The following is a 15,149-nucleotide window of genomic DNA, read 5'->3' as shown; positions in this document are numbered from 1 at the left end:
ATATATATATATATATATATATATATATATATATATATATATAATATATATATATATATATATATATAAAATGACATAGTGATTAGGATAGTGAAAAAGGCTACATCATGAATTTTAATATAAACGTTCACGAATATCCTATAAAGTGTTTATGTATGGTTTTATAAATTTGTTATAACTTTCTTATAAAGTATTACTGCAGACTGCTTTTTTTTGTGTGAGTGAGTGAGTGATTGAGTGAGAGAGAGAGAGAGAGAGAGATGAATTAATGTATATTGGACACCAGGAAACACAACCCTACACGTTCAAAATATATCATGTGAACTGATGTCTGTATGTGTCTTTCTCTTGATATTTATCACTCTGTGATCTCTCCATATTTGTTTATTGAATAAAAATTATTTTTTAAATATTTTTTTAAAAACTCGTATCAGAAAGGTCACTTTTTAAAATACAGTAGTCAATAAGACTTTTGTTGGAAAGGCCACTCCTCTGTCCCAGTACAGCATGTTTACTTGAGCACAACCTTACCACCAATTGTGCATACATTTTTTTCTCCCCTATTGCATCCATCTTGTCTTCCATGCTCATTTCTAAAGGCTCTGTAATTTACGCAGCCAGAGACACTTGTCATTAACATCCTGTGTCTTTTCAGCATCAGCTAAATCATGCAACACCACACTTGTAATAGGAACCTTGTCATGTAATGGAGGTGCAGACAGAAGCAAGTGCAGGTATGGCAGTTTAATGAAACAACAACAAATCCAAAGGATAAGGCAGAAGACAATAATCATGAACAGGCAGAGGTCAGGCAAACAGCACAAACAGGGCAGGGCAAAGAGACAATATTGTAAATGTAAGCAAAGTCAAAATACCAGAATAAACAGACACGATATAAGGCCTGGGAAGGTAAGTGTATCTAAGTGTATCTTGTAAGTACTAAGTGTCTCTTATATGTATGGTGTGATTATGAGTGTAATTGGGAACAGGTGTATCTGATTAGAACTCCAGAGAAGGTGAATGTATGTGTGTGTGTGTGTGTGTGTGTGTGTGTGTGTGTGTGTGTGTGTGGGAAGTGTAGTCCTCTTCAGCCATGTTTGTAGTTGTTGGTGTATTCTGGGAAATGGAGTTGCTGGTTTGCTGTGACATGACAAGCCTTTACATTTCATTCAAGGTTTTGTAAAATATATATAAGCAAGTAGTATATATGTGCCAGTATATTTCTTCCAGAGAATTCCCAAAATCTTACATACAGCAGCTTTAATATATCACTAAACATGAGTAAATGTATTGATTAACTTATTTAAAAGTAAATATTACAAAGGTTGGCAGTGATTCTCAACTGGAGTCCTGAGGATCTTGCAAGGAGTCTTTGCTCTTGCTCCCAGCACACCTGATCCAGCTCACAAAGTGCTTCTCATCTTATTATAAACATGATAAATGTTGGAACAGAGGAAGCTTGAAACTGTACAAGGTGTGCTATTTGACTTTAAAAATATATTATATTATTTATATTATTAAATGATAATATATACACACACACACACACACACACACACACAATATAGCCAGTAGTTTATACCCGTATTTAATCATTAGTATCTAATTAGTGGGTTATGTAGTAATTGTTTATAATTTATTACCAAAGCTTATAATTACAATTATATCTTTTATACTGTTGTCCTGTATAAAAGGTATTTAGTTCATACCAAAGAAAGTGTGATATCTAGGTGTGATTTAAAGTATTATGCAAAGGTAAATGCATGACACACTCCATAACCAAATGACCTACAAACTAACCAACCCATTAACTTGCGTAATACAATCACAGCTTCTATTCCATGCTAATTGGGCACAAATGACCAGAGAGAGAAATCTCTCAACTGACCTACACGATAATCAAGGTTACTGTGCCCATAGAAAGCCCGCAAAGCACATCACAATTATCCACTCGCTATTGCTCATGAAGCATGTCCAAAGCATTAGGTGAGATTGTGACTGTCATGGCCAAGTGCATGCTTCACCCTGCTGAGCTTTGAGCTGTTGACCACTCTGTTTTCCATGTGCAATGACCCTTAGATATGGATAGCATTATAAAGCCTGACCTAACATTGTGACTGCAAGTGCCATTACTGCTAAAGCCAGCTTGATACTCACACAAACAAGTAAATGAGTCAACACTAATAGATTTTAATTTATTTAATAGGCTGTGATTTGGCATAAGGTTTTCCTCACTGAACACTGATAAATTATAATATGCTCATAAAATATAACAGTTGCATCATTAGGGTCAAATCAGTCAACAGTGAAGTTTTATTCTTGCAATGTTAATATACAACTGCCATACAAACAACAATACTTACTGTGATATTTAAAGTCGAAGAATAGTCAAAGGCCACACACATTTGATATTTTCACTATTCTGTTGCATTTAGACTTGAAGCCAAACTAATTTTGGAGCTGCAGATGTGGAGTTGTTTGTAAGGATTACCCTGCCTCCAATTATGCATCTGACTTGCCAATAATCCAGTGAGCCATTATAATACGTTTAGGGAGCTGAAGACATTTACAATGGTAATGTATGTTGATGATGGAGCATGGAGCACACTGAAAAGATTATATTAAAACCTAAAGGATAATGATGTCATTTATCTGCAATGCCAATATAATATTTTTCTCCCCACATTTTGGATTGACCTACTATGTCTAACAATGGGATTTCTGCTTGAACTGCACTTCAGCATGTTACAGAACTGCTAATGCTTCAATCAGTATCACTTATCAGCCTTCTCCAAAACTCTGACACAAGAATTTAGAGCAAGGTGAATAGTGTTATGTGGCTAATGGTGGATTTTTATCTCTTTCCGTCTATTTTTCTCCTTCATTGTTATTAATGCAACCAGTGATCCTTAAAATAGACAGAGTAGCTAGATACCCAATATGTCACTTTTTAAATCGTTTCAGATATTGTGACATTAATTATAAACATTTGCTAATTAATGGGTAGCATTTTGCATGTTGGCAGACAGCCATCAATATTCTTGATCAGGGAATTAATTAGGCTGGTATCTAGCTGGATCTGTCAAACTAATAGATTGACAACATGGATCAATAAATATGAGCAATGTTTCCCTAAGACTTAAACTATTAAAATATTTTATGGCATGTCCAAAGAGAAATGTACCAAGGCATACATTTAAAGAGTAAAAATATCAGCATACTGTCAACTGAAATACACAAGCAAGATCTATAAAACTCCCACTTCACTAGTTAAATACTTGGTACTGCTCTTATTTTATTGGCATGCCCTTCTCATCTCTGCCACTTTTCATTTTTGAATGTTATTTTGGCTGCAGGATTCAATTCTGTAGGACAGCTTATTCCATATTTCTTGTTGGACACAGTGCATAGAAAATCAGTGTGATGCAATTCATGAAAAATGTTTTTTAAAGTTAGGAAAAAATGGGCCTCAATTATCATTTTATGTTTTCTAGGCCATATTGAACAAAAAAGTTCCACCAGATTTACAAAAGTTTTGGTAATGCTGCTTTTCTTTGTACTCAAGTGTGTATTTTGATAGGTGCCAAACAGCCATAAATAACAAAGTATGTTCACAGGACAGCTGATTTACATTTAATGATGCCCAAAAAATCCATAAAAGGCAAAGCTGAATAGGACAAAATGACAACTAAATGGTGAAATAACACCAAGGCTGTGCTAAATCTTCCAGTGATGCAGCTCGGCAATTACTGCATGTCAGCTATCACAGACAAACACTAACACTTCCTCCTTTCATGCCAAATATACGGTTGAAGCATATCAGTCGAGGTTCACATAACTGAGCCTCCTTATTTTTTAGATAATTTTAACAAAGATAAAATTAACAAAGATAATTTTCCTGAAAAGTTACTGATATTTTCTGAGATGAACACATTTGTATCAGAAACCTCTCCCAGATGCACCCCAGCTATTCAACGTATTTCATACTTTCTACAGCTAGCACATGTTATTCCACGCAAAAGACCATTCTGTGTGTGCTAGTAATGGACTTTAGAAAATATTGGATAGCAATTAGAAATACCAAGGCTGAGATAACAACAAAAAAAAAATGTTTGAAAATGGCTTACAGACCACATAGTTTTGTATTAACCAGGATTTTGTCAGCAAGCAATCTGGACTTTTGATATGTAAAGTTATTATTATACAAAAATCTGAAGAAACTGGCAAATTTGAGGGAAGGCATAAAGGGACAAAAAGAAAATCAGTCAAATGTTTGCTCAGCTTCTGGCATAGAAAGCTTCAAAATCAATTCTTTGATACTATGAAGTTTTCTTAAAAATAGTTGTAGAGGAGGTTGTTACAGCTAAGAATTTCCTTCTAGTAAGGTAACACTTCAGAGTTTATAAAACGGTAAATGGTCTGCACTTACAGTGAGGGGAAAAAAGTATTTGATCCCCTGCTGATTTTGTACTATTGCCCACTGACAAAGAAATGATCATTCTATAATTTTAATGGTAGATTTATTTGAACAGTGAGAGACAGAATAACAACAACAACAAAAAAATCCAGAAAAACGCATGTCAAAAATGTTATAAATTGATTTGCATTTTAATGAGGGAAATATGTATTTGACCCCTCTGCAAAACATGACTTAGTACTTGGTGGCAAAACCCTTGTTGGCAATCACACAGGTCAGACGTTTCTTGTAGTTGGCCACCAGGTTTGCACACATCTCAGGAGGGATTTTGTCCCACTCCTCTTTGCAGATCTTCTCCAAGTCATTAAGGTTTCGAGGCTGACGTTTGGCAACTCGAACCTTCAGCTCCCTCCACAGATTTTCTATGGGATTAAGGTCTGGAGACTGGCTAGGCCACTCCAGGACCTTAATGTGCTTCTTCTTGAGCCACTCCTTTGTTGCCTTGGTCATGTGTTTTGGGTCATTGTTATGCTGGAATACCCATCCACAACCCATTTTCAATGCCCTGGCTGAGGGAAGGAGGTTCCCACCCAAGATTTGATGGTACATGGCCCCGTCCATCGTCCCTTTGATGCGGTGAAGTTGTCCTGTCCTCTTAGCAGAAAAACACCCCCAAAGCATAATGTTTCCACCTCCATGTTTGACAGTGGGGATGGTGTTCTTGGGGTCATAGGCAGCATTCCTCCTCCTCCAAACACGGCGAGCTGAGTTGATGCCAAAGAGCTCCATTTTGGTCTCATCTGACCACAACACTTTCACCCAGTTGTCCTCTGAATCATTCAGATGTTCATTGGCAAACTTCAGACGGGCATGTATATGTGCTTTCTTGAGCAGGGGGACCTTGCGGGCGCTGCAGAATTTCAGTCCTTCACGGCGTAGTGTGTTACCAATTGTTTTATTGGTGACTATGGTCCCAGCTGCCTTGAGATCATTGACAAGATCCTCCCGTGTAGTTCTGGGCTGATTCCTCACTGTTCTCATGATCATTGCAACACCACGAGGTGAGATCTTCATGGAGCCCCAGGCTGAGGGAGATTGACAGTTCTTTTGTCTTTCTTCCATTTGCGAATAATCGCACCAACTGTTGTCACCTTCTCACCAAGCTGCTTGGTAATGGTCTTGTAGCCTATTCCAGACTTGTGTAGGTCTACAATCTTGTCCCTGACATCCTTGGAGAGCTCTTTGGTCTTGGCCATGGTGGAGAGTTTGGAATCTGATTGATTGATTGCTTCTGTGGACAGGTGTCTTTTATACAGGTAACAAGCTGAGATTAGGAGCACTCCCTTTAAGAGTGTGCTCCTAATCTCAGCTCGTTACCTGTATAAAAGACACCTGGGAGCCAGAAATCTTTCTGATTGAGAGGGGGTCAAATACTTATTTCCCTCATTAAAATGCAAATCAATTTATAACATTTTTGACATGCGTTTTTCTGATTTTTTTGTTATTTTGTTGTTATTCTGTCTCTCACTGTTCAAATAAATCCACCATTAAAATTATAGACTGATAATTTCTTTGTCAGTGGGCAAACGTACAAAATCAGCAGGGGATCAAATACTTTTTTCCCTCACTGTATATAGCACGATTCTAACCTTAGCAGCGCTTTACACGGTTTCTCAGGCACCCATTCAGACACACACTCACACACCAATGGTTGTAGAGCTGCCATGCAAGGCGCTAGCTTGCCATTGGGAGCAACTTGGGGGTTCAGTGTCTTGCCCAAGGACAATTTGGCATGTGGAGACATGTGGGCCAAAAATCGAACCGCCATCCCTATGATTAGTGGACAACCTGCTCTACCACCTGAGCTGCAGCTGCCCTATAAGTTTTGCCAAATAGCTTAAAGCATGGTCCTAGATGTAAGTAACCCAAATATAAGATTTTTAATCTATAATAATCACAAATATATAATTATATCAGAAGAAGAAGTGTTGAGAATCAGAATGATGCTTGACTGCTGTGTCTGAGCATCATGTACAGTAGGTGGCGCTATCTTTGATAAATTATCTGCTTTTAATGTGATAACAATTGAAACATGCTCTGAACTACTTCCTTTGTAACATTCTATGATTGGTAGTCCTATGCATTTTTTTTTTTTTTACCTATCGTGCAGTATAGCAATCTAGCTATCTATTTTTCAAAGACTATAGAATACATGAGATTTGACCTGGTTTGAACTATTTGACCTGGTCCCTTTAAAGGCATACATAGAGAAAATGTAGTATTGATTCGACCAGTACACTGCTGTCACCTTGCCCATTACTCAAAGGTAATTTAAATCTTTAAATTTAAAGCTGTTCCCCAGATCTGAAGTCAACATATCTTTCTGCATGGAGTGAGTGTATCAGCTTTCTCATAGTATTCCAACATGTCCCATTCCATGTACTGAAGTGTTTCACACTTTCAAATGCCCATGTGCTCATAATGGGACTTATTATTTCTGCATCTCATTACGTTCCCCCAGTTCCCCAGGCATCACAATGCAGTGCACTAATTGTTGCTGTTATAAGAAGGGCAAAGGATTTGATGTGCGAATTCCAGCACCTGTCTGCTTCCCCACAATGCACCCAGGCAAACAGATGCTGTCTAAAGGGATAGGAGTTTGATCCAATGCAAATTAAACAACAACAATTTCCTATCCAGTCGAGCTGTAAATGTGAGTGCTTATTATCTCAGAAAGTGAATGGCAAATTGCATGTGTGTTTTATTTTGTACAACACACACACACACACACACACACACACACACAGTTTACCTCTCACAATTGAGTCTTACTGCTCTCTTGCCCTCTCCCTTTCCCTGCCTCCCCTTTTCCAGTCTGTGTGTTTCAACAGTTCTCTTCTACTATTGTATTGAGTTTGCATGATAATAACTTGATTATTTCCTACTTTTAGTACTTTATGCCTGTTGTATGTCCTCACACTACCTTCCTTTGTGTTAATTCTTGTGCAAAAACTGAGAAAGATGTATTACTGATGAGAGTACCCTGACCATTTGGCCAAAATGCCTGCCCTTAGTTCATTTCTTTTCTTACACTTCTGGACTTTTTTTTTTTTTTCAATTCATTGTTAAGAAATATATGGAAATAGGAATAAAAAAAGGTTGTGAATATGAGCCTGCAACTACTGATGTGCTTATTCCCTGTACTCCGTAAGACCCAGCAGATGAGGAAACATTAAATAGAGCACTCTAGTGCTATTCCCTCATTAATGAATCTCTTTACACCATCGATTACTATTGTTAGCCTAGTGGAATTTTTAATTAGTATCACTTGACTTTTCCGCTACAATTTAATGAAAAAAAGTGCCATTTTCTGTCTGAAACACCTATTTTCTTTAAATATCTGCAATTGTTCAAATCCAAAGTGGAGACAACTGCAGGATTATTCCTTCTGTATTACCATCTAACTGGCCACACAGATTTTAATAAAATGCTCATAATATCAATATGAGTATAATTAAAAGGATTTAAATAGTGAAATGAATAGTTATACAGCAGAACCATACTTTAAAGTAAATGTACATACAATCAGCGAAAACTGAATTTCTATTATTCCAACATATGATCAATATCATAGTATGTTATTGTCTTTCAACAATCCTTGTGTTTGGACATTTGCACTGTAAGTAATCTAGTTGAATTACTGACATAACTCAGAATATGTAATATCAGAAGCACAAGGTATCAATGTCTTATGTTTAAACAAATGGAGGTGAGGGAGGTGGTGTAATAAGTGAGTAACTCTGAGTGAACATTTTATCCTTTTGGCTAAAAAACATCTATTGAAGAACAAAAGGAAAAGAAATCTCAAGCACAGACAGAATGAGGACACATGAACTTACCATTCAGATAACTCAGAATGATCTCATCATCAAAGTCAAAAACAAAATGAAAGGAAAAAAAAATATTTTTGTGTATATTTTATTTTAATTCTGCCTGCAATACTCCAACTGAGCTATGTGCAAAATTTTATGAAAAATCACATTCTGAGACTGAATATAAAATGTTTTATCCCCTAAACAACATACTGTTTTCATTAACTGACTTCATTAATGTCCAATGAATCACACAAAGAATAGACACATACACTGTTACTATAATGATCAGTAATCTCACTAACTTTTTCTATATTTCCGTTCTTAGCTGCACACAGATTTGGACAAAGGAGACAGTGAGGTGAAATACACTCTCTCAGGAGAGGGGGCCGGAACCATCTTCACCATTGATCAGACCACTGGAGACATCCATGCCTTACGCAGTCTGGACAGGGAGGAAAAGCCTTATTACACACTTCGAGCACAGGCTGTGGACATCAACACCAACCGGCCCCTGGAGCCAGAGTCTGAGTTCATCATCAAGGTTCAGGATATCAATGACAATGAGCCAAAATTTCTGGAGGGCCCTTATACAGCTAGCGTCCCTGAGATGTCACCTGTGGGTAAGTACATTCTAATACTAGTTTGACTTTGCAAATATGTTCATTAAGAAAGATTCAGAAGAACATGTGATTATATTCAATTCTTGGAGGATTGTATACAAAATGTCATTCTTTTATATTCCAAAATAGGCAAGGAGGCTGGGATAGAAAATGTAATTTTGTTGTATTCTTGGATTTTCATTGTCAAGGTCTTCCAAACTCCCATACTACATAATAACATATGTGATTCATCATACAATACTGCTTATATTATGTGAGGTGTAATAAACATTTAAACTTAATCAAGATCACACTCCTGAAAAAGTCGCCTCTTCTTTATCTTTTATCAGGAGAGGCTACAGGGTAATACTCTATTTTTCTTGAATTAATATGTGATCAGACTAACATACTAGTGTATTAGCTTGGGAAAAACAGCAGTGGCTTCAGTCAGCAGCAGTCAGCAGATAGAAGATTCCCCAAATCTTAAATCCTAGTGTATGGGAGCACTTTGGATTCCCACCAAGTAACAATGCTGTTGGCCAGTGAGTGGTGGACCAAACATTACAATGTGATGAATCCACAAAGTAAGCATACCATACATTGATGCAAATACAAACAAATCCACACATCTGTGCTGAAATCACCCTTTTGTTTCAGTCAGTAGAACTAGTACAAAACAAACATACACGTCTCTTTGCTTTAAGCAACTTTTTTTTTTCCAGCTGATTCAATCTGGGTTAAAAAATCACCACAGTGATTAGGAAGTTATTGCAATTATGAGACTCTAATTGGAAGTGGATAAGAATTCAAAAACATATATCAGGCTCCATAGATCTACCTGATTTTTAGAGCACAGCTAGCTAACAGCAGAATAGGAAATAAAAATCTCTTCAGAGTCTCCCCCTTGAGAGTCACACCAGTGAAAGCTTGGCTAGAGTGTAAATGTTTTCAAAGCCATCTTTAGTTTTGTTACATTCTAATTCACAGCTTTTGTTTTGCTATATGCTGCTAAAAATCTGAATGGATTGCTCACATTGTGTCATTATTAGGTTTCATTTGTACTTTTATAATGTGGAATACTTTAATCGATTGAAAATGGAAACCTTAATCTCTACTCGATGACGTGATTAAATGTCTTTGGGTAACTTCCTATTTTATTTCCATTCAGATCGGCCATGTCAGTGTTTTTCTCCATCATCTTCTGAGAAAATTATAGGTCAATTACCTGTTTTTCACCAAACTGAGTGGTTGTCTGTTAATTTATTCCAGTCCAGATGCATTTTTTCCATGATTGTCTATGCAGACTTTGCCTCATGTTGGGGAAAAAAAAAGATTGATGACTGATGCTTCTTGCCATATTTAATCTGCGCATCTAGTTAAAAAATAAACAAGAGTAGACAAAAGTGCCGAAGTTGCTTACCCAAGACAAAATAGATTTCTTTGTAGAACAGGCAGTGCTGATTGTCAGAACCCGTCTTCATGTTGTGTTTCAAGCTTTCACATACTTTCTCTTCAACTTTTCAATATGCTCTTTACACTTGATCCAGTCAAATCAAATTGCAGATGGACAGACACAAATCACAAAGACTTGACTCCCATACTTTATGATTATGAATTGTGTTTTCAAATTGTTGCTGGAACCTTGGTCAGCCCAAAATTGAAATAAAACTCCAGTGTCTCTTCTCGACTCCAGTACCACTTGGCTGTCATGTTGTGAAAGGAGCATGATCGTATGACCATGTGACTCAAACATCCAGGTTCATAGACAATACAACACAATAGAAACCTGTGCCTCCCGTGCTAATTTTATTGCTGTCTTAATATGAGAGTTTTATCACTGAGGAGCTGTGTAAAATATATTTTTAGAGACATCCCCCTGATAAACTAATCCGATCTGAATATGGCTAATGACACATATTCAGGCAAAGTTTATTTTTCCGGTATCAAAAATGTATCTTCTCGAGACACCACCATATCATATCAAATTTTAATTATGTTTATCATTGTGCCCCTATAAATTATGTTACAGAAAGAAAACAAAAATCAAATTTAGTCAAAACTTTTTTTCCCCATTGTTTTGGCTTATTGCCAGAATTTAGCTGCATTGACATGCGGCGGGTTTTTGCAGGCCATTTCAAATTTTAACCACTCAAGTCCCCACTCATGAAACATTTGTTCTTGACCCCTGAGTCTTATTAAACTTGTTTATCCAGGTGCTGTCTTTTGTAAAATGCTCTTGAGAAGGCGCTGTAGTATTTATGGTTGGTTTAACCATTTGAAAAGCTCCACTGTAGATCAAAGCACTGACCCACTTCCATGGGTTTGTTACTTTAAGTCACATACTGCATATGCTCTTTGGATATATAGGCATGCACATGACAGAGGTCTGTGATTAATTATATTTGTAAATGTTAAAACCCTTCACTGTTTTGTACAATTTTCCACTACATACACTGGATTCTGTATGTGTATTACTCACCATAATTTAGACCTACAGGGGCTACTGCGACATAGACTTGTCACCTTGAATATAATGTTTAATATGAATTTATGCAAACCACACAATTACACTAATCTTTTGATTCAGACAGGATTTTTCACTAAAGTCTACAGTGACTTGAAACTGCTTCAAAGGGGATTTGAAATTGCTATTTCACCATGTGTCTGTAATTACAATTTTCAAAAAATATCAGAAAGAATGCAAACAACTATGTCAAAATTAATAAAGCAGGCAGTAGTTACTGATGTATTATCTTAAACCAATCCTTTCAAGCCTTTTTAAACACACTGTAAAGTGTAACACAAAGGTTGTAAACCAGCAGTGGTTGTTTTTTAGTCCTCTCTCTCACTTTCATTCTGTGCCATGATTTAGTGTATGCAATCTCTTACAGCTAGCTTGTGAATCAGGCATTTATGGAGTGTAATTAAGTTTGGGATAATTCTGCTTGACTGCCCTTGGTTAAAGGGAGTGACAGCATAGTACATTATCACTCTTAAAGTCAGGTCCTGGTGTTATTGGCAAACAGCCATCTTTACTCTAACTTTAATTAAAGTTAGCAGGTATTCTGTCATTTGAGAGAGTTATGGATATGAGAGTGCAAGGAAACAAATAAGGAAGGAAGTAAATAAGAAAGTACCATTAAGTACCCTCAGGATATGTGAATATTGTTGCTGTAATAGGCTTTTCATTTTGTGACCTTATTATTATATTATAAGGTTCTATGTGGTTTATGAATGAATGGGAGAACCTTACAATTCTAAGTTCACAGTTTATTGAACATACAGGAAACCAATTTATAAAGCCATACTGTTCACATTTATTTATTTATTTCTGTACTTATTCATTCTTTTTAGTGACAACAGGTTCTTCATGGCACAAATGCAAAAAATCGTATAAATAAAAGGAGCACTATGGTTTTTTTTTTTATACTGCCAATGGCAAACAACAGCTCAAGTACATCCACATGTCACTGTTTGAGCATAATACCCAGTGTGCCCTGCATTGATCTGAGCCACTCTTCATGCTTTTCCCTTTGAGAATGAGATATCAAGGTAATTCACTCTGAGATTGCCTTTCTCTTGATCTGAATGGCAGCAAAAATTTATGAAACCCTTTTAACAGAAAGACAAATTCAAATGTCTTCTAGTCAATTCTAACCCAGTATGAGTTTATGTGCACTTCATTATAATTGGCCTAGCTGGACGACTCTGCATATAGAATTTTAAAGCAGCTGCTATAACAGATGCATAGTTTTGACAATATTATAGATGAGTGCAGGATTTCAACTGTATTTTATAAATGGGGGTTTGTTGTCTCATGAAGCAAATGTGATGCTTTTAGTAAGAACTTTAATTAAAAAAAACACACTGTTTAGTTTAACAATGGTAATTTCTCCATGTGAACCAGTCATCAAATTTTCTTTGAGATGAATATAGGCTGGGGCATAGCTATCATTTCAGATGTGGTGGGAGGCAGGTGGGGCGGCGGCGGGGGGGCACAGAATGTCAAGGGTATTCTTTTTTGACCTTTATCTAATTGACAGGTTTATTTCTTCTAGCTCTTAATTGGCTTAATATGCAATTTATGATTCTGTACTTGCATGTTATATTGTATATTGCACTATATTATTTAAATATTGCAAATTGGGTTTAGTGTACATTGTATTACATATAAATAGCACACAGTATTTAATATACATACTTGTATATTCACACACTACCTTATTCTATTCTATTCAACAGTTCAGAAAATAAATAAGTCACTAAAACCACACTGTTGCAAAGTGACTGTAATTGAACTAAACTAACAAACATGCCACTGTAAGGAGACCTTATATCAGTACAATAACATCTTATATCAACAGTAAAATAAACCATTATGTAACAAGCAATGCTGCCTGATCCAGACATATGTATTCCACGCAAATCCAAATTCAGGACTGTGGGTAGGCTAATATTACCATCAAATCTTGCTAATTATTAGCCAGTGGTAATAGGCAGTGTTTAAAAAGAAATATGTAGCAACTTAATCATCATTCTGCACCACATACAATGCCACATGCTAAAAGAACTTACACTGCTTGACTTAGTAAAAAAAAAAAAAAAGGAGTGAATGGTTTTTTGCCACTTTGAGCTCACTGCAACCTCTGAGCGCTCAGCGCAGGTTTGAGCATGAGTGTGACATGAGTGACCAATTGTCATGGCAACTCCAGGTTACGTAAAGACTTATAGACACATATAGAAATCAAAAATACACAAATTGGCTATGGCCAGCGAAAAAGTGCAGGCAGCAAATTTACTTTTATTTAAAAGTGTGGGGGACAAATTTACATTTTATTAAAAGTGCAGGGACATGTCCCCCATGGATTCTACACCCCTGAATATAGGCCACATATCTGGGCCACAAGTCTGGCCCACATCTGAATAGCCAGATCAACCCCATAATACAGCCACCCTTATACCAGAACATATCACATGGCTCATGTTTGTACAGCCAGAGCAACTCAGCAACACAGCCACATATCTGCCATATTAAAAGTTGATATAGCCACATTTGGGCCTTATGTAAAATGTTTATATGGTCATTCTGGCTCTTGGGTGGCAAACATATGACTGACACTCCAAAAGCCAGTGGCATTCTAAAAAAGCCTACTTGGTATATTAATGCTCAAGTACATGGTTTTATGATAACTAATGTGTTATATAATGTAAGTTAAGAGAATTGTAACATCCAACCGGGAGAGTCTCACTCCAGACCACCAGCAGGTGCCCTCCCTTGAGTTTTTCTGTTTCTGTTCAAACAGAAAGTTTGAACACAGACTTGCCATCCAAGCCATGAACGCAGACTTGCCATCCAAGCCATGTAAGACCACCTTGGCATTGGTGGGCAAGGCCTATGCAGCAGTGGGTCTCGCTTGTAGGTCTCTGCATACAATGGCAGTGTTGCAGGCCTACCACACAGACTTGCTGAGTGAGCTTGACATACGGTAACATTCAGCCAGTTCCTACCTTGTGGTGTCGAGTTCGCCTGGGCATCCACGAGTGGAACACAGGCCAGCACTAGTGCGAGGGAGCCAAAGAAGGCGTGTGTGGCGGCCTGCCTCCACCTGCAGAGAGCCAGGGGGACCGGGCAGCCACATTCGCAGCCTACTAATAGGCCTGATCTGAGAATGATCATAAGCAAGCAGACAAAGAAGAAGGGTTGCAGAAGGATGTATCAGGGGACGTGAGGTTGTTAGGGCAGTCAGCCCCCAGTAGTCAGCACAGAGCAGAGCCCGACATTAGTGCAGGAAGTAAGATCCCTCTTGGACAAAGGGCCATAGAACATGTACCCCGTTCCCTGAGGGAGGGAGATTTTTACAGCCATTATTTCCTGGTCCACAAAAAAGATGGGAGTATGCAGCCAATTTTAGATCTGTGTCATCTGAAACATACTCTTCAGACATACAGATTCAAGATGCTGATGCTCAAACTTATTGTTCCACAGATTCAGTGTGTGGACTGGTTTGTGACGATATATCTAAAAGATGCATATTTCCACATAGAAATATTTCCCTCTGACAGGAAGTTCCTGAGGTTCGCGTTTGGTGGCAACATATACCAATATCGGGTTCTTCCTTCACAAAGTGCATGGATGCTGTTCTGGCTCCCTTGCGACTCCAGGGCATCTGTGTACTACCTGGATGACTTGTTAATTCTAGCACGATCCAGGGAACTATTGATTCAACATTGAGATGTTGTTCTTGCCCACATGAGGGG

At 37.4% G+C, this 15,149-nt stretch overlaps 1 protein-coding gene across 1 annotated transcript in view; it reads left to right on the top strand.

Annotated features, from left to right (window-relative positions):
- LOC128617568 (cadherin-12) overlaps window positions 1–15,149 on the top strand; it is an 83,721-nt gene that overhangs the window by 9,954 nt on the left and 58,618 nt on the right. Inside the window, exon 2 of the mRNA XM_053640751.1 lies at window positions 8,618–8,912. Within this exon, the coding sequence (XP_053496726.1) occupies window positions 8,618–8,912 (295 nt within the window). The remainder of the gene's footprint in view (window positions 1–8,617; window positions 8,913–15,149) is intronic.

This window comes from Ictalurus furcatus, chromosome 13 (assembly GCF_023375685.1).
Source record: "Ictalurus furcatus strain D&B chromosome 13, Billie_1.0, whole genome shotgun sequence".
In the NCBI taxonomy this organism is placed as follows: domain Eukaryota; kingdom Metazoa; phylum Chordata; class Actinopteri; order Siluriformes; family Ictaluridae; genus Ictalurus; species Ictalurus furcatus.
Note: the sequence above shows the minus strand (reverse complement) of the source record. Positions and strands in the feature narration are given on the sequence as shown.